This window comes from Anguilla rostrata, chromosome 8 (genome assembly GCF_018555375.3).
Source record: "Anguilla rostrata isolate EN2019 chromosome 8, ASM1855537v3, whole genome shotgun sequence".
Classification (NCBI taxonomy): Eukaryota; Metazoa; Chordata; class Actinopteri; order Anguilliformes; family Anguillidae; genus Anguilla; species Anguilla rostrata.
In genome coordinates, this window is record NC_057940.1 from 42,773,886 (window position 1) to 42,796,687 (window position 22,802).

General features: G+C 43.0%; 2 protein-coding genes across 3 annotated transcripts in view; one reads left to right on the plus strand and one right to left on the minus strand.

The window, feature by feature from the left end:
• Positions 1 to 62: 62 nt before the first annotated feature.
• On the minus strand, positions 63 to 3,366 carry LOC135261765 (cilia- and flagella-associated protein 20-like). 2 transcript variants are annotated; one of them, XM_064348370.1, is made up of 7 exons: positions 3,242 to 3,366; positions 2,632 to 2,873; positions 2,183 to 2,262; positions 1,925 to 2,036; positions 1,080 to 1,268; positions 506 to 616; positions 63 to 237 (listed from the first exon to the last, which is right to left on the minus strand). In XM_064348370.1, exons 2-7 carry the CDS (start codon positions 2,713 to 2,715, stop codon positions 232 to 234), a joined length of 582 nt encoding a protein of 193 aa, XP_064204440.1. In that variant the 5' UTR covers positions 2,716 to 2,873; positions 3,242 to 3,366; the 3' UTR covers positions 63 to 231. The 2 variants fall into 2 exon arrangements, with proteins under 2 accessions (XP_064204440.1, XP_064204439.1); XM_064348369.1 differs by having other exon boundaries at positions 2,632 to 3,350.
• A 1,042-nt stretch (positions 3,367 to 4,408) lies between these two features.
• trpn1 (transient receptor potential cation channel, subfamily N, member 1) overlaps positions 4,409 to 22,802 on the plus strand; it is a 30,832-nt gene continuing 12,438 nt past the window's right edge. Inside the window, exons 1-17 of the mRNA XM_064348371.1 lie at positions 4,409 to 4,855; positions 5,289 to 5,390; positions 10,858 to 10,953; positions 12,397 to 12,510; positions 12,859 to 12,963; positions 13,718 to 13,816; positions 14,047 to 14,148; positions 14,509 to 14,610; positions 16,413 to 16,511; positions 17,140 to 17,340; positions 17,639 to 17,740; positions 18,528 to 18,626; positions 18,755 to 18,883; positions 19,814 to 19,942; positions 20,426 to 20,542; positions 21,123 to 21,221; positions 21,802 to 22,002. Coding sequence (XP_064204441.1) covers positions 4,709 to 4,855; positions 5,289 to 5,390; positions 10,858 to 10,953; positions 12,397 to 12,510; positions 12,859 to 12,963; positions 13,718 to 13,816; positions 14,047 to 14,148; positions 14,509 to 14,610; positions 16,413 to 16,511; positions 17,140 to 17,340; positions 17,639 to 17,740; positions 18,528 to 18,626; positions 18,755 to 18,883; positions 19,814 to 19,942; positions 20,426 to 20,542; positions 21,123 to 21,221; positions 21,802 to 22,002 — 2,043 coding nt within the window. The 5' untranslated portion in view covers positions 4,409 to 4,708. The remainder of the gene's footprint in view (positions 4,856 to 5,288; positions 5,391 to 10,857; positions 10,954 to 12,396; positions 12,511 to 12,858; positions 12,964 to 13,717; positions 13,817 to 14,046; positions 14,149 to 14,508; positions 14,611 to 16,412; positions 16,512 to 17,139; positions 17,341 to 17,638; positions 17,741 to 18,527; positions 18,627 to 18,754; positions 18,884 to 19,813; positions 19,943 to 20,425; positions 20,543 to 21,122; positions 21,222 to 21,801; positions 22,003 to 22,802) is intronic.

Here is a 22,802-nt window from a genome sequence, read left to right on the forward strand (position 1 = left end):
TGTTTCACTACCTATGTTATTATACATGTTAGTTTAGGTTTTAAACAGAGAGATGATCAATCTGCGTTCTTCTTCAAAATTTATTGTGCAGAGGACAAGTAATTGTGGAAAGAAATCACTGTTCTAAAATAAATACAATAATCAGGGTTTTGTCACAGTGACGATGATACGCAGGGGGAAGATCTGAAGATGTACTTAACATCCAGGATGAAGAAAGGGAGTCACTTTATCCTACTGCTGCAATGAAACAAAATCATTGAGAAATCATTCACTCTTTCTGCTGCAAACATTGCATCTCATATTACAACTGCATCTGCATTTACAACAGTTCTGCAAACATTCAATCCATTTTTGATCGCCTCGGGCAAATGCTAACAACCGCATACTTGTGCCGAATATTTTGCACAGCTTTGGTGCAGCCAAAGGAAAATGGTAGACATTTAAATTTCCTTGCATCATTATGTCACAGCCAGACACAGTACATTTTAACATGTCAGGTGTTTACCTTTGCTTTATTCTGAACAGGTAAATACAGTTTATATTCTGCTGGGAGTTCATCTTCCGAGTACAGTCTGTCTGAGAAGTATACCCTTCTGATGCGGCAATTAGCATGAATCTGTAGGAATAAACACATGGGTTTAATTTCAAATGGGAATACACCATTGACATGGGTCTGCACTGGAAAAAGGATTATGCATCTTTTTTTCCCCAAGTAGTATTATTGTTTTTTTTTTGTTTGTTTTTTTTTCATTTTATGTTCGTCGGTTTTACGATGTCAAAACTTCTTCAAATACTTTAGGCCTCCATTCTGTGAGTGACTATAGAGCAGTCCATAAAATGCTATTGCTTTGTTTTTAGTTTTTTTTTTTTAACAAGTCCGATAACAATGCATTTCTATGTTTCCATTCACTTCATAATCTCAAACTGGCCAGATACCGTGGAATACTGTTGCACAGTTCATAAAGTCAGCTGGCCTGTAACATCGTGTCCTTAAAGAGACGCTGGATGAGTGTGGCCCGGACTTGCATGGCCTCGGCCCGTGCCCGGGCGCTCCCCCGCTGGTCCCCCTGCTGGCTCACCTGTACGCGGAGCGTCTCGATGTAGTTGGTGCCGTAGGCGCGGCGCGTGAAGTCCGACAGGTTGAACTGGATCTGGTTCCAGCCGTCGTCCAGCCGCATGGGCATGGTGCAGATGAAGGGCTTCACGCGGGTCGTGCTCTGGTAGTTGCTCGCCCGAAACCGACGCCGCACATTCTTATCGTCCAGCACCTAAAAATCAAGAGGGCAAAGTTTCGGTTCTGCTTTAGATCTGTGCAAAAGCAAACCTGAAGGTGCGCTGTCCAAGAAAACAAACAAGAAAACGCATCCACTCTTTATCACTCTTTTTGTGAAGCTGGTTAGTATAATTTAAACATCAAACACGTGACAATTATTCTGAGGTTGCACATACTGGGAATCCATAAGGTCTTTGATGAGAATTTAATTCAGAAAAGTCATGGCATGCCCATGATTAAGTGTGTGCTTTAGGAAGGCACTGCTGTATCTGGGGGTCTTGCACATTGGTACAAAGACCCTAACAAAATTTCTAACAAATTCATCCCTGGTCATTCAGCAAAGGCCCATCTCCTGTAAAAGACAGTGGATGACCGAGGGAGTCTATGTGAAAGAGGATAATGTAACATATTTTGGGAGTGCATAGTTTTTTATCTTGCGATTTTGGCCCTACACTGTTCTCATTTGTGTAAAGTGTCAGAAATCTAAAAAGGCAAGAAACTATTATGCCAACTGTCTCATTTTTCTCTTTTTTTTCTGGTTCACATTTCCAGGGTGTAGCAGTCTTATGTTTCCTTGGATAGGGACATTTGACAAATTCCTTGCCAAAAACAGTAATAATCATTCATTTGCTCTATATGATTTTACTCTACCTGAACCTCAAAGGTGAAATACTTCTTTAAATTCTTGATGATCATAACCAGGAATGGAAGTTTGATCCCAAGTGTCTTCTTTGGATCTGCCGGACATGTGATGAATGTGGTGCTATTGGGTTTTAAAAAATAAGTCATATAAATTGTTTAATTATACTCAGCTCATGTGCCAACAGCCAAAAGCAATGTGTTCACTGTCTTTAGTATTGCTGATTTCAATACAACAGCACCTGATGCACAAACATTAGACCCACCCACCTGACGTTAGTTCCTTCTACTTCCAACACCAGAGACTGAATGTCGTTATCCGTTATCCGCTTAATGTGACCATTTCTCACCTGCAATGACATACAATACACAATGACATAGAGCCAAAGGTGATGTTGGCTGCTTGCTATGTTGGAGAAGCACGTGGCACATGGTATACTAAAACCACACTGTGTAATGCTTTCAAAAGGACAAACCAAAATCATTCTTTGTATTCATACACTGTTCATATTCTTCAGCTAACGTTACCTAGATGCGGCACTCACCTAACCTTATACCTGAGCAGTGCACTTTAAATAAGTTTGCAAGGTGTCCACGACACTGATTTATCTGCAGGAAAATGGTCATTCAAAACAATTTTATGCTATCGATAGATTACAAGTTGACAGAAACGTTCTTATTTGCTTGCTAGCATGGTAACTAGGTTATCGTCCCCTTACCTTTTTATCCCATATCTGGAGTGGCTTGCTTCCAATACTGTAGAGAATGGACAGGAATCCACTCTGAAATGTGTTTTTAAACATTTCTTTCACTGTATGTATTCGCCTATCCACGTGCGCACTCAGACACCCCCTTGCAGGTACAGTTGTTTGTATTGGCGTGGGTGTGCCCTCAGTTCAGTCCGTTCCGTGTGGTACCAAAATTTCAACAGGATGATCAGATTAGCTAGTCCGTTCCGATTCTAAAAAATAAAATTCTTGAGGGCACTGTAAAATCTTGTGACTTGTCAAAGTGTCTATATTTCAGTCACACTCAAAATATTTCAAATCGAAAACCCGTGCCTTCTAGCAATGACTGGCTAAATATTTGTTAGATATTCACTAGCAAGATAACTCACATTAAGAGTTTACTGCATCGAACATTAGTTATCTGTCTTGCTTTTTTTACTAAGTTTTGTCATAGAATAATAAATTACAGCTGTCAGCTTAATTTAGCCAGCCAGCTAGATAGTCATCTACTTCCTACAGAGATGTACCTCTGCTACTGCAAAATGACTACGGAGTAATACAAATCAAATACACGGCAAATATAATATTAAGACAACATTACACATATAAACGAATCCCTGAAAACAGAAGGACTGCTCTGGTCTGAGCAGCATGCGCAGCACCTCTTCTCTTGTATTTGAGTTGCTATGAAACGCAGCGCGGGCACCTTATCGGCTCGGACTCTTCATTGTTGACATCTCAGTTCCCATAGCAACATAAAACTCAGTAACACTTTATTCCAGTGGGATGTGCTTCCCAGTGGATTACGATTTAGCTACGTTTAAAGTCCTTTATCTATGAATATCAGAAGCTTTGCTAAAACCTTTTTTAATTATTCAAAAGAACAGCACAATGTTGCTATTGGTGTTGTTTTTGTTGTTGTTGTTTTTGTTGCTGTTATTTTTTGTTGGTGTTGCTGTTGTTATTTCAGCTTCCGGTAAACAAATTGGAGTGAAGTATCTATTTACTGTAGTCTACTCTCTTCTGTATGTTGTTCCAGTTTCTGAAATTAAAAAAACTATTAAGAACGGTTGTTATAATGAATTGCAGCATTAAACCGTGTAATAACCTATAATATATGTTAGCCTAACTTCACATGTGTAAATTCACAACAGATAAAATGAGCCATAGGCTGACATTGACATTAGATCGTCCCCTTTCTCTTTCCAACATATGCAATAGCCTACTTGACTTCTCATCTGCTACTAAATTAATGATTTAAGATTTATCTCACTGAACATATGGGAGAAATAAAAGCCTAATTAAGTCGAGGTCTCTCATTTGGTCCCAATGAGCTGTGTAAAGGCCCTAAAATGCCAAAAATAGGCTACACTCGCCTACACGTTACAGCTGCATAGGATACTAATAATAATACTAATAATAATAATAATAATAATAATAATAATAATATGATAGCAACAACAACTATATATATATATATATATTATTATTATTATTATTATTGTTATTATTATTAGGCTATTATTATTATCATTATTCGGCGATGATTGTGTCACGTTTGTGCCATAAGTAGTAAGACAAGCTTCACCTAGCCGTAACTTGGCGGATGGTAGGCTACCTGCCATCCCAAATTCACAATATTGTAAATATCCATTGTGTATAAAAAATAACAGCAACACTGAAAGCGCCGTCGCCTATCAGGCAGCCTGACTGCTATACAGAAAACAAGCTTTTTTGGCTAATCCGCTGCCGAATCCAAGGTAACCAGAGCACAAAGGCGGAGTTAGAAAAAGTTTAACTAGCGGCTGTGCGGAGGGGCAGCTGATTGCCGGAGACAGAAGAGACAAAACGCTTGCTACTCCTACCTCCTACCAAGACAGTAAAAATTGCGTCAATTAACTGAGCATGCTGTTACAATGCTCCTCTCTGAAACACATCTGCCTACAAGTACTTTTTCCAACGCAGTGAGTTACCAGGAAAAGTAACCTTCATGTATCATTTAACAAGAGGATTAAATGGAAGGAATGTTAGATGTAGGAAATTAATGTTTTCCTGAGGCATTTAAAAGATGTCAGAAACGTCTTCAATCAACTCCAGCTCGGTAGTTTCCAAACAACGAGTCTTGCAACTCGCCCTTCGCGGAGAATGGATTGCACTCGAACAGACAATCAAAGGTCTGGACAAGGGAGACTCAGAAATTTCCCAGTTCGACGAGGTCAGTATATTCATTCATACTTTGCAGACCGTTCCAATCATCTACATTAATGTTTAGTGACGAATTAGACATGCCGAACAAAGGCGCGCAATTAAATAATAGCCTCTGTATATGTTAGCAAAATGTATGAATTGTATAAAGTGTATGACGAGGTGTATGTTGGTATTTTAATATTATGTTCAGTGTGATAGGCTACGTTGAGTGGTTTGCAGGATAAAATAAAAAGACGCCAATTTAATTAGCACAATATTAATATTCAATTGCATGATTAGGCCTTTATTCTCTAGTAGGCTAACCGAGTGTTGAAAATTATAATTTATATATTTTTCAGAAGAATAACCAGTTTTTTCAATCTGCATAAGATGCGGACATGCAGTTATTAATTTACTGACACCGACATGAATTTAGTGAAATTTTGTTTTTGCGGTTTTAGGAGTCTGGCCTGAGTCTACTGATGATTGCAGTCAAAGAAAACCGTCTAACTATCGTTGACAGGCTTCTGGAGTTGGGGGCAAGCCTTAGCGAGCGGACAAAGGTAAGAGGCACTCATAGGTCGTAAAATGGTTGAGAGTCAAATACCAAAACGGTAGTAACATTGTCCCTATTCAGTCGTCAAGCTGAGGGGCAAACATAACCAGGAAGGATATTGAAAGAGGACCTGGTGAGCATAGCAAATTATTGCATTTAATCCCAGCTTTACACAACTGCATTTTCTTTCCTTTCTTCAGTAGGATGCATGGTTTCAGGAAGTGCGATGCCCATTTTTTGGGGGGTTGTTCCATTCTTTATTTTCTCCATGACTGAACTGAGGAAGCTGAATAAAGGCATTAACTTATTTCTGGCCTTCATGAAGCTCCTAGAGAGAAATTCCTAGAAGTGCCGTGCTCCTTCTTCACCAACATGTTAATCCATCTTCATCTTCCTCTGCTGGACGCAAGAGGAATGTTGAGTAGATATTTCCTATTGGGTGGTGGGGGCAAGGGTGGGGGGAGTGGGGAAGAGGGGGTGATGTTCCTCAGTGAAAAGGTCAGAGTCAAAATAAAAAGGGGAGGGCGAAGACATAGAGCTGGAAAGGATAAACCAGTTGGGGTTTAACATTGACCTTTAGGTAGAGTTACTGCCTCTGTGATTCTCACTGAGACACCTCTCCTGCAGGTTATTGTGTGTGCTATGTACAATCACAATGAGTCTGTCACACTATCAGCCCTGGTACCCGTTGCATGGGGAAGTAGACTGTCAGCCAGTGGAAGCCAGATATGTTTGTGAAGAAAGAAAATACAAGTTACTCTGGTCTTAGAAATTGAGTCTAAGATCAGTTTGACAGCAAAGGAGTTTGACCTTAACTTGTTTCTCCCTTGACATAATGAGTTTGGTGGTAACTGAAGTTAATAAAATATATTTTGCAATTAATGAGAGAGAGAGGAAAAAAACATTATTTTTCTAATTTAAGGACCAAGTACTTTGTGGTTTGTCTGAATCTCAGCCTTGGAAACATAGGGCTGGAAGACTGAGTGGGAAATGTTTGTTTTTATGAAAACAAAAAAATGTGGTTTCCATTCTAGAGTCCAGACAACAGCGCTATGGTGTTAAAGTACCGCCCGCCACAAAAAATTGACTGGATCTTGGAAGTGGTTTGAAACAATGGGTCCTTAGAGGAAAACTTAAAAAATGGTAGCTTCTCATGAGCAAACATTTACACAAGCTTTTTCTCCAAATGACATGCCTTGTACATCAGTCGATGGGAAAAAAAAAAGAAAAACCAAAGAAAGAAACAATGGCAACACAGCCAACAACGGAGAATGCTGTGGATAGGTCTTCATAATTTATATCATCCTGAACGTTCATTTATCATCAGGAATATTGTAGGAACAGTATTGTAATGTTATTCAGTTGTTATTCTAGTTTTTTAAAATTAGAATTGTTAATGGTCATTCATGTTCGTTTTATCATGATAGTTAACAATGTTTAATGATTGTGGCCTGTCAGTTATTACATTTTCTGCATCCTCAAAATGTTATTGACCTGTATTCTGCATAATGTTTCTCATGACTAAATTATAACCACACGGTGATATTGTCAGAAAGTTTGTATACGGCATGGCTAGAACATTTTTTCTATGACTGTGAGCAATGAAGAGCAACTATAAAAATAAGTTCTGTATAAGAGAACCTTTTCATCATAATGCTGCCATGCAACTGAATGAAGATGGAACCAGAATGTTCACAACATTCTTGAAAGATTTTTTGGCTGGCCCTAAGGTATTATTCAATTCAATTCAATTTTATTTGTATAGCGCTTTTTACTGAGAACTGTCACAAAGACACTTTACAGAGTAGCAAGGCAAGAGACAGAGCAAAAAGTAAACAGAGCAAACACCAGGCCTGAACCCCCAAATAGCAGGTACATAAGATTAAAAAAAACTCCCAGTGGGGAGAAAAGCCTCAAACGACGGCAAGAAAAAACTCCCCAATGGGAAGAAATCTTGAGGGGAACCCGGTTATTGAGGGGGAGCCCATCCTCCACTGGCCAGGCTGGTGTAAAGTAGCAGACAGCAAATTGAATGGGTTAAGCAGCTTACAGCTGAGGTGAAAGTTAACAGGAATAGACCAAATGGTGTATTTCAAAATAGTTCTGTTTATAGGAGCTGGGTGATTAGAATTCTTGCCCGATTCCTGTTGTTGATTGTGACTGCTAAAATCCTGTGTCTCTATCATTCTTAGGAGTGAAGAAAAATATTTCCAGATTTGGTATTAACTGTAAGTTAGATACTAATAGATTGTATCTGACTCAAAGACAGGGATCATACCAGCCTATTAGCTGGAGGTCATTGAGCCCTACCGATCATATTGATCCAGAAAGTGAAGAAGAAAGAGGTGGAGAGGAAGTATGGATGCTGGGAAAAGATGGCAGAAGAGGTTGTGGTTCCGCAGGATTTTCTTATGCAGAGAAAAAAATTTAGAGGAAACATATGTACAGTATATATGTAGAAAAACGTGGTTTATTGACTCCTTGAATCTCCTCTCATTAATCTTCACCTCTGCGGAGTTTATCTAGCACCTCCTTGCTCTCAGAAACACTCCCATCTGGATGAATTATTAGGCTGGCTAGCACTTGATATAGATGTTCTTTCTCCAAATTTAGGTTGTGTAAATTTTAAATTCACATAGTACTGCTTCACTCTTGCATTGGAGTAAAAGCAGTGACATCTTGAGTATTAAAAATGGAATGACCACAAAACCTCATTGGAAATCTGCAAAGGCTTAACAGTGGGATATTGTTCTAGAAAGCGTTTAATAAACTGTGGTTTATGAGTGAAAACTGGAGGGAAACTATATGAATGATTTTTAAGAAAGCACCGCCTCTCAGGACTTCATGATTGCTTTGAAAAAACTCCAAAGTCAACTGTAATCCACCTCGGGAATGAGTAATGAATAACACTTATTGGTTTCTTACCGAACATTGGTATGATGTGCTATTTTAGAGCATGTGTTTTGGCGACTGGGTCTAGTGTTATGAAGTTCACAATGGTAAAACTCTTTTACTGTGACGTGGATATTGTCAATGCATCATTTATAGACTTGAGCTCTCCCAGATGTATTTCACTGCTAATTATACTTAGACTCGTAGTATCATTTTTTTTTAAATGAAACATGTCCTTGCCAAATAAAAGGTAATTTGGTACTACAGTCCATATTCCAGTGCTTACAAGCTCTTTGCTATCACCCTATTCAACCAATATCACCAATTCAGTGAGGGAAGTTGCTGATCCAATAAATAGCTGATATTTGGATTAATTAACAACAATCAATAGTCAATAGTGCGAAATGAGCCTTTTCAAAAAAATATGTCAAATGTCAGAATAGGATAAATGGGAAAACACTTCATTTGATTCCTTTTGGCAAAGTTGTATGCTGGTTATGCCTGGTCAGTTAACTTCAGCGCACTAGCCCACTAGCTAGATAGCCCAGTCAGCGAATTCCCATGCTAGCTAGCTAACTTTTTTCCTGACAACCATATGACTAAATGACTAAAATGCTAAAATTGGTAGTTTTCACAAGCCTTCAGCAGTTTATGTTTCTTGCGATGTCAGAACATTTATCATTTAAAATATATTCTGCCACAGGAATATCGTAATACAGTCAAATGCCCTGCTGTTTCTGAGCCAAGGTGACGGCTGTTTGTGCCAACGGTTTGTCTTGGGCTTGTGAGAGTTTTACAGTCCACCAGCAAGGAAAGGACATGACAGATTGCCTCTGCAATAACTCCAGAAACACCTTAGTGTGCATTAAGTCCCTTTCATTAACCACATGCTGCAGTTCTGCACTGTAGTCCCTGAATTCTGGAGCCAGGCAACAGCTGAAAGGGTTTAGGGGATTTGGCATGGGCATCCCTTTTTTGGGCGGCAGGATGTGATGGCAGGCCGTTGCCAGCATATTCCTGCATCTCCTTTGACGGGGCTGCGACTGGGAATCAGGAAACCAGAAGGGAGTTTTTACGGGTGAGATCATGCGCGCAGACTCCTGTCTCCGTCAGAATGTATGGATTGTGGGAATAGAACCCTTTGTGTGGACTGACGCTTCGCTTTGGAACAGAGAAGTGTGGGCAAAATCGAGCCTTTTAGTTGCCCAGACCTTTCATGAAATAATCAGTGCTCTGCAACTCAACTGGTTGATGGGCAGTTCCCAGACAAGGTCAAGGGTTTCAGGTTTTAGAATAGCGGGCTGTTACTGGATACGGCTAAATGGAACGCCAGAGAGCGTTTGTCCTGGAAGCATTCCGCCGAGCGTAGAATCAGGGGTAGTAGATCATACCTCTGTAAATTCACAGTGCAGAATTTCACACCCTGATTTTCTTTCCATTTTCTTCTTGGCCAGAACATTTTGTGAGCTATCAGACTCCTGTTGCTGTTTGTTCAGGGTAAGAGTTAGTTAGGTTGAACCCAGTGCAACACTCATAGCCCAGTAATTTCAGAAATAATATTGGGATTATGAAATGTCTTTTGACCTTGGTCATAGTCATAGTATTTTCTTTGCGGTGCTCCCCGGAATGAAGTAGCTCTACATCTCCTGTAAAGCTATACAGTGCCCATAAATCGCTGCCCTGTTTGAAAAGTCATAATCATTTTCCCCAGATTAGTTTGAATGTTTTAATATAGTAATCACTGGTTATCTATTGTGTCAGTGTGTTGTTTGCCCTAAGGAAAAGGTATTAGTGTATATCATATTTTTAAAAGTAGTCAGTAATTAATATATTTTGTATTTACTATTCATTTCGCCCAGTCACATGTACTTTTATGTATGTATGGTTGAATGTATTTTGCAATATATGTAAATAGATGAGATATGTAAATGGGATAAAACACTGAGGTGAATAAAGGAGGTCATATAGAATGTCTTTGAGTAGGATTCCTACCAGCAAAGCCTGTTTTGTTGATGACTTTGCAATGAAATTGTGCATTTTTGAACCATTTGAACCATTTGTAAAGTGCATGTCTGTGGTCCCTGAGACAGAGAGCCTGCCAGCTTCTCTAGACAGTGAAAGTGGCTGAATGTTAAGTGAGTCGCTACGGTCAGTGACGGTCAACTTTGGCTCAACGTTGATTCAAATTTCCATATGTGATAAAAAGCAAAATCAGATTCTTCCATAAGCACCATATTTTATGTTTGGCCACATCCAGGGTAACATCAGCGCTGGCTTTCATACCTATGCATTTGAACTACAATGCATTCCAACTCCAAAAGATGCCACGTCATCTAATTTTATAGAGGACAGTGAGGAATTATGAGTAGTGATAGTTGTTTCCATTGGTCACTGTGGAATGTGTGGCTTGTGTGCGGTGGTGAAACCTCTTGAGTAGGCGACCGGCTGCTGGCTCAGGCGTTCACCTGTTCATCCTCTTATCCAGCCACGCCATGCGCCGTGAGTCAGAGAGTGAACGGAGTCGTGCCGGTCTTTGGTTGCAAATAAAGAGCATGTCTGTCCGTCCACGCTTACTCCCGCAGGACGGACGGACGGCATTGCACGTGGCCGCCGCCCACTCCAAGGATGAGATCGTGAGGCTGCTGGTGAGGAGAGGGGATCCCAACGCGCCGGGAGGGGTAGGCCCAATCTCACAAACTCCGTCTTTCTTCTGTCTGGCGAAGCCTTTTTCTCCACGGATTATTCAGAGGACAGGCCAGGAAGGATCACATTCCTCAAGCACACTGTGGGTTGCCTTTTTTGGTCTTTCCCTAACCAGTAGGATCTCAGAACCTTAATAATTTGAATAAGTACTGACTGCCAGTTCCATTTTTTGGCTTACAGTGGGTGTCTGATGGGCACGTACTTTCAAGACGTCGTTACAAAAACATGGCAATCTCAGATTTTTTTACATTTACATTTTAATGTTATATTTAGACTCTTTTTTTATCATGGGCTTTTTAGAATAAATCTATTTTGCTTTCATTTTTATGCACTTATATTACACCAGCAGTTGTAATAACTGTCATCCAGAAAGTAAACATATTGATATGCTCTGAAATTGAGTTTCGGATTACACTGTGGTTAGCAGACCATTACGGCAGCGTTTCACCCATAGCTGCCAGAGTCTAGTGTTGTCTCTGAAGTGTAAACAGAATGAACTGTGCCCCCCAGGAAGTTTGTTGACAATGGCCCAATGGCTTTGGAGAAGGGGAGTAATGACAACAGGCTTCAGAAAAGGCGGAGCGAAAATGAGAGCCGAGAGCATTTGGCCATTTAATCCTTCCAAGTAGGGCAGTGTCATGGCGCTTGTCTGAGAGAGCAGCCGGGGAGAATTCCCCACACGCGGAGCTGGCTGCGCAGGCCTCGCACAAAGGCCGCTTTCACGCTCGCTGGTGAGGGGCTCTCAGAGCTGACGTTCCAGCGCCCGGGAGGAACATGACCCTCACCTGCCATCCACACCCCTCAACCACCCCCACCCCCCCAGTCCACCCCCCACCCCCCGCGGCCTCCCACTGCTGAGACAGAGAGGAGGTGGAAAACCTTCCGCCAGACACAAGAAGCAGCCAGTCATGCGGGGTCCGTCCATCCTACTCACTGACCTCCTGTGGGAAGGGCTACCCGTCACACGCTGCAGGCGTCAACAGATTCATCATTACTTTAAGGACTTGGGTAGAAGTCCTGTGTTCATCATTCACATTTACTTTTGCCACCAGTGATTCATCGTTTCTCGCGGTTCATACTATTTTGTGAGCTATCTTCGGCTCTTGTGTTGTCAGTGAAAATGAACATCTCTTGATAATCCCCTGAAACAAAAAAAAAGGGGGTATAATTCTCATTGGTGGATGAGATTGATAAATAGTCTGCACCTGGCTCTTAAAAGAGATGTTGCAGTGGGACAGTGAGTTGGAAGACGGTGCCTGCTTCATGTGCCATGTAAGCACTTAAGCACTTCTTCATCTTGCATAAAGCGCAAAATGTAATAATAGGCCTACGTTCTGACAGCCGGATTGTGTTGACATCATCAGTGCTGTTACTGCCTCTCGGGTGCCCTTGCCTGATGGCGGATTTGTGTTGCCCAGGCCAAAGATCAGCTGGCCCTGCACTTTGCTGCGTCCCGACCCACTGGTGCCCTCAGCACTGTCCAGACCTTACTCAAGTATTCCTGCAAAGAAGCCCGCCTTATACCAGACAAGGTAACGTTCAGAGGAACTGGGGCAGCAGTCTCCGATCCCAACTGTTTATAATATACACTTAGGCCTCAGATAAAAGGAAAGGGCATTTTTTATGCTGCTTCAATCAGATAAAAATAACTTCTTGTTTTTCGTAAGCTTATAGAAAGCAAGTACTGAAATAATACTTTGTAAAGACAAAAACTCAAATCTCACATTATGTTTATGCCTCTCTGTATTGAATACTGTAACAAACAAAAACCATCACACACATGTTTTATGCATATAGTATGATCTTTAACCCTGTGCTGAGCTTTTTGATCCAATTACTATATGAGTTCACTGTGTCCAATTCCATTTGTGTCTCTCCAGGATGGCTGCATTCCATTGTTTCTCGCGGTTGAAGCTGGGAATGTTGGAATAGTCAAGGAGCTCCTTGGAGCCTTGACAGAACCTCAACTCAGGGCTCAGAGAAAGGTAGAGCCTTAATAGGATCCACATTTAAACATCAATTTATGTTCTTTACATTTAAATTTCAAATGGCAACAATATTCACATACATTCCCTAAACCTGCATAATAATTCATTTTGTTCAGTTGTGTAAGAACGGCTTTAATAAAAAATAAAATTAAATGAATTTAATTAAAATATGGCTTGGCGTTGGACTAAAATGTAGCGTTTGATCTCAAAGGCTCTGTGGAGAATCATTCCAGAAGTTTTTCTCTCAGTTCATGATTTTAATAGCTCACTGAAATTGAATTTGATGGCACTTTAAATTGCACTATTAAGTCACCACAAACGCTGTTGAAAAGGGTATGTTTCCAATTATGACTAAGGCTTTAATAAATTCTTGTGAGAATGAGAACTTTTCAACTGATCCAACTGAACTAGCACTTGAAGAAAGGAAATTTCTTTGGCTTATCTTTTTCATCTCAAGAGCACTTTCTCACATTTTTCTGTCTTTCTTTTCAGTTGGATAGTTTCAATGATGCATTTCTACCTCTGGTATTTCAACAGTATTTTTTTGTTTTAGTAAAACAATGATGCAATGTTGCGGCATCTCAAACACTGTCACATTTGCCATTGTGGTTACTTTTATGTACCGTCATTCCTGCATCCCCTTGACATGTAGAGATTGTTGAATAACAGTATCCCCCTTTCAGAACAGCAGGGAATATTTTAACAAAGTGCGATTTGGCCGTGTGACCTGATTGGTTGTGTTGTACGCCAGGGAGCTGGAGATACTGCTCTCCATGTCTGCTGCCGAAGAAAAGACACGGAAATGGCAAAGCTCCTCGTGGAGCATGGAGCCAACGTGGACATCCAAAACGTAAGTTGCCTCTTTGCTCTGTGGATATTTATCTGTAATTCAATGCTGCAGCATTCCAGATTGAATTTCCGATTCTGGCAGTCCAGGAATTCAACATTAAGCACATAGTTCAGGGAAAATGATTGCCCTGTGCAACAGAACTGGCAGATGATTTGTTACACCCCAGCTGGGGCAGTGGAGCTGGGAGCTACTGAAGGGGCTTTTGTGACCTGGTGTCACTTTCCCGGCAGGATGAAGGACAGACTCCTCTCCATGTGGCTGCCTGGGAGGGGGATGAACTCATGCTCAAGTTTTTCTACCAGTGCAAGGCCAACCCCAACATTGTGGATAAGGTGATAACATTTCATTAACATATGCATACACACATACACACACACACACATACTGTACATACGCACATATGCTTGCTCTCTTTCTCAAATACAAAAAATACAAATACAAAAAAGTACATCATATAAATAATAGAAAAACATATTTCTTAAGTGAGAAGGCTTTATGTTGTCGTAAATGTATTACCACACTTATCAGCAAGTCAGAATCAAGTATCCATCCAAGCCCTGGTATGATTCTATATACATAACAAGGTACATGCATAATATGTAAAATAACAAATAGATGATATATGTAACTGCCTGTGTTGGTGAGCTTGTGATATTGTATCTGCTGGCTGACTGCTGTCCCCTCTTTCTCAGCTGGACAGGTCCCCTTTGCATATCGCTGCAGAGCGAGGCCACACTAGCGTGGTGGAAGTCCTGACGGAGAAATTCAAGTCCAATGTGCTTGCTAGAACCAAGGTACGCTATGTAAGCACAGCCACTAATATTGTTACCGGCTTATTATTGTCCACAAATCGAAAATAACAATTTAAAACATAGCTGCAAGCAGCAAGTAAGGGGGCCAAGCACTTAAAGTCACAAATACATGCGAATGCAAAAGACATGCTAAGACATGTTTCTAATTAGATTCTTAGTCAGCTGATCAAGTTTCAAATGAATTTTTCCATGTTTTTAATTTGTTGAGCTCCATAGGGCCACCTGGTGATTTTATGGAGCTAATTCTGTTGGATCATCCTCAGCTTCATCACTTTTGTGTCTAACCATTTGGAATTTATTAGCCTTTTGTTAAAAAGTTACACCCTTATGCAAATTCATTGGATTACTGCAAGAACATTTTTAAGCATAGCAACTACTGTATAATTTTAAAGATATTTCCAAGTACGTGCGATAATTAAAGTTTTCTGAAAATTAGTCAAACCGTCTAAGAGATGTCTTTTAAGTGTTTTTCAGTTTATCCAAAATTGTGGTAAATCCATAATCCTTGGCAAATGGGTACTTGAGACAAATTTATTTAGTATGTAAAATGGGATATTATGACATTAATTACTGGTCCCTAAGTCAAACGGAGCTGACTGCTACTGTGGCCAATTGGCACCAAATTTGATGAACAGTGGTTGTGCCAATTTCCATGTGAATCAACCCTGTAAAAGTCAGAAAAGCGACACATGAAAGAACAAAATCCAAAATGGCCACCAATTTAAGACTGTGGTCACCAAAGCATGCATAGACATATAATCACATCACATATGAGGTGATTAGTCAGGGTAGCAGGTTTGAAATGCCTGCAAAAAACAGTGAGTTTTACTGATTTTTTTTTCTAAAAAATGGTTGAGCTCTTAAAGCTCCACGCTGTTGTTGAATTGGGTCAATTGTTCTCAGGATGGAGCTATCAATAGACACACCACTTTGGTTTCACCATTTTACGTCATACCATTTTGGATTTATTAGCTTTTTTTAAGAAGTCATGCCCACATGCAGGTTAATTTGCTTACTGCAGCCATAGTTTGTGGGATACAAACAAGATTTGAGTAACTTTTAAAGAGTAACATCGAATGAATACATCAATGAAATTTTTTTTTGCTAATTGATTAAACTTTGTAGGAGGAGATGTGAAGTGTTTTTTCGTTTTTTCAAAATGGTTGAAAATCTACTAATCACACCTTTTCGGCCAACAAAGTTGTTAATTATGAGGAGAGGCATTTATGGACTTTGGTTTCATGTCCCTAGGCCAAATGGGGCAGGATTTACACCCTTTCAAATTTTGTATTTTCAATCAAGCGCTATAGCCAATGTCCAATTGGTGGCAAAATCTCCTTCTGTGATACATACAACCTTTGACCACTTTGCAAAGTTTCATAAAAAGTTATCAGACACACTTGGCAAAAATAAGCAAAACACCAGAAGATATAATAATAACTGACAATAGAGTTCAAGTCGCATCACTGCTTGGACCCCTAAATATGCTTGGTTAAACTTCTAAGGATACATTACTACATCCTGTACCGAACTCATTTAATCCACAAGGCCGAGGGCAGAATCTTATCATAAAAAATTATATGATCTCTGTGTTAGTGTCACAACCTGCAGTGAGTTGCTGCCATTTTGGCGAGTTGGCTTAGCCAGTCAGTCTGAGATGTATGACAGTGAGCTAGTCTGTTCCGCTCCTACAGCACTGGTCGTGCAGTAGCTTCTCCTGGCATGTAGGAGTGCCTGTGTGGCCCGGTCTTTGAGCATCGCTGGCACCCTCTCTCTCTCCATAGGATGGTAGCACCCTGATGCACATCGCCTCTCAGTGTGGGCATCCAGACACTGCCCTGGCATTCCTGAAGAGAGGCGTGCCCCTGCACATGCCCAACAAGGTAACCAGCCTGGGGCACCCTCTGTGTCTGGAGTTGCGCCTCTGCTACATCGTCAATATGAATACATCCATCTATTTTATAAACTCTGAGAATCAAATTTAATAATCAATTTTTCAATCATCATTTTAAATTGCATTATATTTTGTTATTTTTATTTTCTTTAATGTTTATCAGTTGTACTACAGTATGTGTTATCTACATAAATACATAAGCCTAAAGCACCCAGGGTCAAATGAAAGGCAGAGCACTCAGATTACTAGTGCAGACCCCAATGTGCATTGGCATTGTAGATCATGCCTTTCTTTTTGTGGGTAAATTCCATTATGAATATGAATAATGTAGAAAACCGAGCAAATACTAAAAAATGAAATGGCTTGCTTGAATGAAAAAGGAATAGGTTGTTTCTCCCTGTAACCACATACTTCAAATGTCTTCCACAATATAGATCTGCTATATACTATGTAGCTATAGGTTACATGTAAAGTACTGTACCTGTAACTGTAACCCCATTGGTTAACTTGATTACCATAACCTCCTGTTGATACAGTAGTTGTCATAAGACAGGGCCGCAGTCTGCAAACAGGAAATGGAGAGTTTGTTAAGCTAGCCGAGGCGTGGTTCTCCGCAGTCAGGTGCAGTCTGCCTCCACGCGGCGGCGAAGCGGGGCCACACAGCGGTAGTGAAGGCGCTGCTCCTGAAGGGGGCACACGTGGACGCCACCACCAAGGACCGGCGCACTGCTCTCCACATCGCCGTGCAGAGCTGCAAGCCCCTGGTGGTGCAAACGCTGCTGGGGTTCGGGGCCCAGGTCCAGCTCAAAGGGGGCCAGGTAACGTTTCGCTAAAATGCGTTTGGAAAGCCTCTGGCCCAGTAACTGCATGGCACCGCTGGCGGACGGTGACGTGAAATTCCAAATTTATCTCCCGAATTGACTGAGCATATTACTGCTGTGGTACAGGCCTGCAATTACTATTTGACCTTCAAAATGAAAAAAAATCTATTTGCCATCTTTTAAAGTGGTTAAAAAACTGCCTGCGCAATGGGTGTGTCTGTTGAATGCGGTGAAGTTTTATATTTCTGGTTTTGTGGTGTCCTAAATTTGCTGACTCCCCGGCCCCTGCACAAAGGCTTTGGAGACCCCTCTGCACATCGCCGCCAGGGTAAAAGAGGGGGAGAAGGTGGCGGAGATGCTTCTGAAGAGTGGGGCGGACGTCAACGCCGAACAAGAGGTCAGGCTTTCACTGTAAAACACATTAATTCCACACTGAAAATATACAGATACTGTTAAAATACAAACAAAGGCAGAATTTTAGACTTTTTAAATTATGCTTTTGTGCACATGTTGAGCCACATTTGGTTCCCAGGTCACCTCTTGAATAGCCCTTTCCTGTACTATATTCCCAACTGACCACATTCTTCAAAGACACGCCCAGTACCTTCAAAGCTACCTAATGTCCAAGATTCCAAGACAGTAGATAATACAATCCTGTTGATAAAGAACTATTTACTGTATTTTCACCAAATGAAATGCAGTTCTGTCAAATATGGCTCCCTGGCTCATTTGCTTTTGATGAGTGAAGTCATTCTGGTTATTCTGTGTGCGTGTGTGTACGTGTGTGTGTGCCTGTGTGTGTGTGTGTGTGTGTGTGTGCCTGTACGTGTGTGTGTGTGTGCGTGTGTACTCTACCTCTCACTGCTTTTTCTGGTTATTCTGTGTGTGTGCATGTGTGTGTGCCTGTGTGTGTGCATATGTGTGTGTGTGTGTGCGCGCGCGTACATGCGTGTGTGTATGTGTGTGTGTGTGTGTATGTATATGCGTGTGTGTGTGTGTGTGTGTGTGAGTGTACATGTGTGTTGTGTGGTGTGTGTGTGTGTGTGTGTGTGTATATGCGTGTGTGTGTGTGTGCGCACGTACGTGTGTGTGTGTGCCTGTGTGTGTGTATGTGTGTGTGTGTATGTATATGCGTGTGTGTGTGTGTGTGTGTGCATACTCTACCTCTCGCTGCTTTTTGTCAGAACGGAGAGACAGCCATGCATGTGGCCGCTCGCCACGGCAGCCTGCAGATGATGAGAGCTCTGATGGAGGACGGCGGGGACCTCACCTGCCGTTCCAAGGTAGCCGTCACGAAAGACCACGTTTCTGTGCTGTTCCGCGGTTATAGGCCCACTCCTGCAGCTCCCAGTTCTCCTTGTCAGCCAGTTGTCTAAGAGAGACATGTCCCCCACTCCCCCATTGTTTGCAGGCAGGCGAGAACCCTCTGCACATTGCGGTGCGCCACTGCCACGCCCACGTCGTGCAGGAGATCATCTCTTACCTGGCCAACAGGAAGTGCCGGAAGGAGGCGGAGCTCTGCGTCAGTCAGGAGAACCAGGTTAGCTAAGCCTGACGGACCGATGCGGGGCTAGTGCTGTAAACTAGAAATGTCTTTTCCTGAATTTGATTATGTTTCTTCTATAATCAATAAATACATTTCTGCTACTCCCCTTTACTGTAATGGTGGTTTCACTCCTTTCTTACATGCAGTTTTCTCTAAAGACCTCCCAACGAGTTCCCTGATATCCACAGTTGTAGTTCGGCCCAAAGATTCTCGGTGGTATTAAAGTAAGGTGCCTCGGCTAATTACCCTGGCTCTAATAACGTTGACCCTGTGACAAATGGAATTATCCTATTATCCTGTGTATCTCAAATCTTCTGCCTGTGCTAATCTCAGCCATTGTGTGTAATCCTTTGTGGGTTTATTCCTTTTGATTCTCGGTGTAGTTGCTGACCGCCAGCTTTCCCGTATCCCATGAGAACTGTTCCAAGCCGAGGAATATGCTTGTTCCTTTTTTCAATGATAATTTTACTTTTAAATGAATTTCTCTGTAGACACAGGACTCGTGGGGCCCCCTTGTGGTGCTAAAGTGCAATGACAGCCATGATATACAAATAGGAAATGCCTGACAAAGCAAGATCGCGGTGGAAAATAAATGGGCTGGATGTATGTTGACTCAACATTTCTCTGAAGCACATGCACACCCCTCGCACCTGCAGCTGGAGAGTTCCTCCAGAAACTGGGCCACTGCAGTGTTTTAGAGAATTCAACTTGCAGGAAAGTAAGCCTGCTTGCCCTCTGGGGGTTGTTCATTTTGTTTATCCTTTCCGTCCTTTTAAACAACCACTATCCCTGCCATTAAAAATATGAACAGTGCTTAACCCTTAAACTGCAGTTTGGCTCTGGCTTGCGCTGTGCTGTTAAGCCTGTGTGTGGTGTGTTTCCATGGAGACCTTTTGGGGGTGTTTGGATCTCGTCTGGCTGCAGGAGGGGGAGACGTCCCTGCACCTGGCGGCAGGGCTCAGCAAGGAAGGGACGCACTCGGAAGGAGAGGACGTCCGCATCATCAGGATGCTCATGGAATACGGGGCCGACATCACCGCGGCGACCAAAGAGGTGCGGGGCGAGGGCGGGGCCCTGGTCTATGTAACGTTACAGAACTGTCACGTGGTGACACACTGGTTTTCTGAGGGGACACTCTGGTTTGCTGAGTGAGACTCTAGTTTGCTGAGGGGACACTGGTTTGCTTAGGGGACACTCTGGATTGCTGAGGGGACACTGGTTTGCTGAGGGGGCGCTCTGGATTGCTGAGGGGACACTGGTTTGCTGAGGGGGCGCTCTGGATAGCTGAGGGGACACTCTGGTTTGCTTAGGGGACACTCTGGTTTGCTGAGGGACACTCTGGTTTGCTTAGGGGACACTGGTTTGCTGAGGGGACACTGGTTTGCTGAGGGGACACTCTGGATTGCTGAGGGGACACTGGTTTGCTGAGGGGACACTCTGGTTTGCTTAGGGGACACTGCTTTGCTGAGTGACTCTCTGGTTTGGTTGTTTTCTGTACCCACCCCTCCCCCCATCCCCGACCCGGTCGCCGCGCAGTCTGGGGAGACGCCCCTGCATTACTGCACCAGAGTGGGCAACACCGACTTGCTGCAGGAGATGCTGAGCACCGTACCGCCCGGCCGGCTGCAGCACGCCGTCAACAAGCACGCCAAGGTACCGCACGCGCACTGGGGGCGTGGCCTCAAACACCAGCCCCACGGGACAGTCACAACCATAATCTCAATTACAGTCAGCATTTACAGTACAGCACGTTTCATCACTTTCAAGGGTCTCAAAGCATTGTTTTATGGGGGATGGGGGGCGAGGAGTGGCCTCACTGGACCTGGCACTCACCAAACACTGAGGCAGAGAGGGAGGGACTTTTTCAGCTGGCTGAACTGGAGGGAAATGTACCCGAGGCAACCCCTGGGCCTGTGCAATAACAGCCACTGGGTGTTTAATGACCACGGTGAGGTCAACCTTGGTTCAGCTTCTCGACTGAAAGGCATGATGGAAGGGGTTTAGGAGTCTGGTAAAGTGGTCTCCCCAGGGTGCAGCTTGCTCTATTTCTCGCCGGTCGACTGAGGTGAAGTGGTCCAGCAGAAATTCCAGACAACTCTGGAAACAGCCCCGAATGCAGAAAAAAAAACGTGACCAGGCAGGGAATCAGGAAGTGTAAAGAAATGCTCAGAATTCTCTGGGTGATGCTGACTGGCCTGATGCTGTTTGGTTGGTCTTGTGGGCACACTGACAGAACGGCTGGTCGCCCTTGCTGCTGGCAGCGGAGAGGGGTCACAGCGAGGTCGTCCGGATCCTGCTGCAGAACCACGCCAGGGTGGACGTTTTCGACGAGGTGAGGCTGCCTGTTCTCTCTTCCCCGGGAAGAATCCCCCTTCCTCAGGGGATCTCCTGCCATGCTTCCTACAGGCCGGCTGTGTGGCACGGTGTTTAGGGAGCTAGGCTTGTGACTGCTACTTTGAAGAGGTGTTCAAAAAAGAATGCAAAGATTTGTTCCTCAGAGTTCATGTCAAAGTACACAGTCAGAGTCTATCTGGTCCTTTGCTACCTCTTTCACCATCCGCACACTTTTTACCATTGTTGTAATGAACAGCAGTGGTCCTATTTATGTTTGAACAGACAGAGCCATTACAGCTATTGTATTTCTGAAAACATATTGCCTTACTTATACGGGTAGAACAATGACAACCATTGTGTTTTTCTGAACACATTTGGCCTTGCTTTGAACAGGTAAAACAATGGCAGCTATTTAATTTCCACAATCATTTGACCATTTTAACTGGGAGAGCTATCACGGTTGGTTATTTTACCTCTGGGTGCGCTCACCTGATTCAAACGGGTAGAACTGCGGCGGTCATGGCCTTTCCGCAGCTGTGACACGGCCGGCCCCCGGTGTTTCCCTTTCCTGCATCCAGCACGGCAAGGCTGCCCTCCACCTGGCCGCCGAGAACGGGCACGAGGAGATCGCCGATGTGCTGCTGTCCCACAAGGCCTTCGTGAACGCCAAGACCAAGCTGGGCATGACCCCCCTGCACCTGGGGGCCCAGAACGGCTCCACCGGCCTGGTGAGGCTGCTGGTGGAGGCGCACATGGCCAGCATCGACGCCCTCTCCCTGGTGAGTGTCTCGGAGCGCCGCGCCACCTGAGCGTAGCTAATGCCGCCCAGCCGCCAGACGCGTCTCAGCCGTTTCATTGGCCACGGCTGTGCCGCGCTGAACCGGCCGTCCAATGACATCGGGCCTTGATAGCTGTCAGAAGCCGTGCCCGGATGCGTTCTCTGCAAATGACCTTTCCGAGCCGTTTGCCACCGTGAGCAAACGTTTGTGGTAAACAGACTAGGTTCAGTTTTTAAATGCCTGAATGTTTATTGCCTGATATTGACTGCGCATGGCTTTGATCTCAGGAAAATGAGAGTCAATGTATTGCTTAATAAAGCATCTAAAATAGGGCCTTGTAAATCCTTATATGGCCTTATAAATAAGGCCTTCTAAATCTTTCACTTCAAAGAGTTTTGTGGTAATTGCATTCATTTTGTATAGAATTTTTTTTTTTTTTAATTTTTTGGCTTTTTTCTCTCCAGTTTTGAAATGCTCAATCTTGCTTCTGCTGCGGTACTTTACACAATGTTTATTGTTGATTCAGAAGGATGTAGCATGTGCTCTCCTCTGAAGCATGCGATGTCAACTTATTGGTTCCTATCACACCACAGTTCAGTTCAATGCAGCACAGATACATAAGTGTCAGATTCAGACACTTCTTGTGCAGTTAAAGAAGCAAACTCGTGGGCAGCCGATTGGCCAGTAGAGGTTGCTGGTGTGCAGTTAGATGCTGTTATCCCAGCTGACTGAATCCCTGAGCGATGCTGGAGCCAATTGTGCTTGGTGCTGCAGGGCTGCTGGCGCACTAGGCACAGGCA

Excerpts from the sequence above, each read along its gene's own strand:
- LOC135261765 (XM_064348370.1), bottom strand. The coding sequence starts at position 2,715 with ATGTTTAAAAACACATTTCAGAGTGGATTCCTGTCCATTCTCTACAGT. Across the intron at positions 2,263-2,631 it reads TCCAGATATGGGATAAAAAG|GTGAGAAATGGTCACATTAA; the intron begins GTAAGGGGACGA and ends ATGTCATTGCAG. Across the intron at positions 2,037-2,182 it reads GTAGAAGGAACTAACGTCAG|CACCACATTCATCACATGTC; the intron begins GTGGGTGGGTCT and ends AAAACCCAATAG.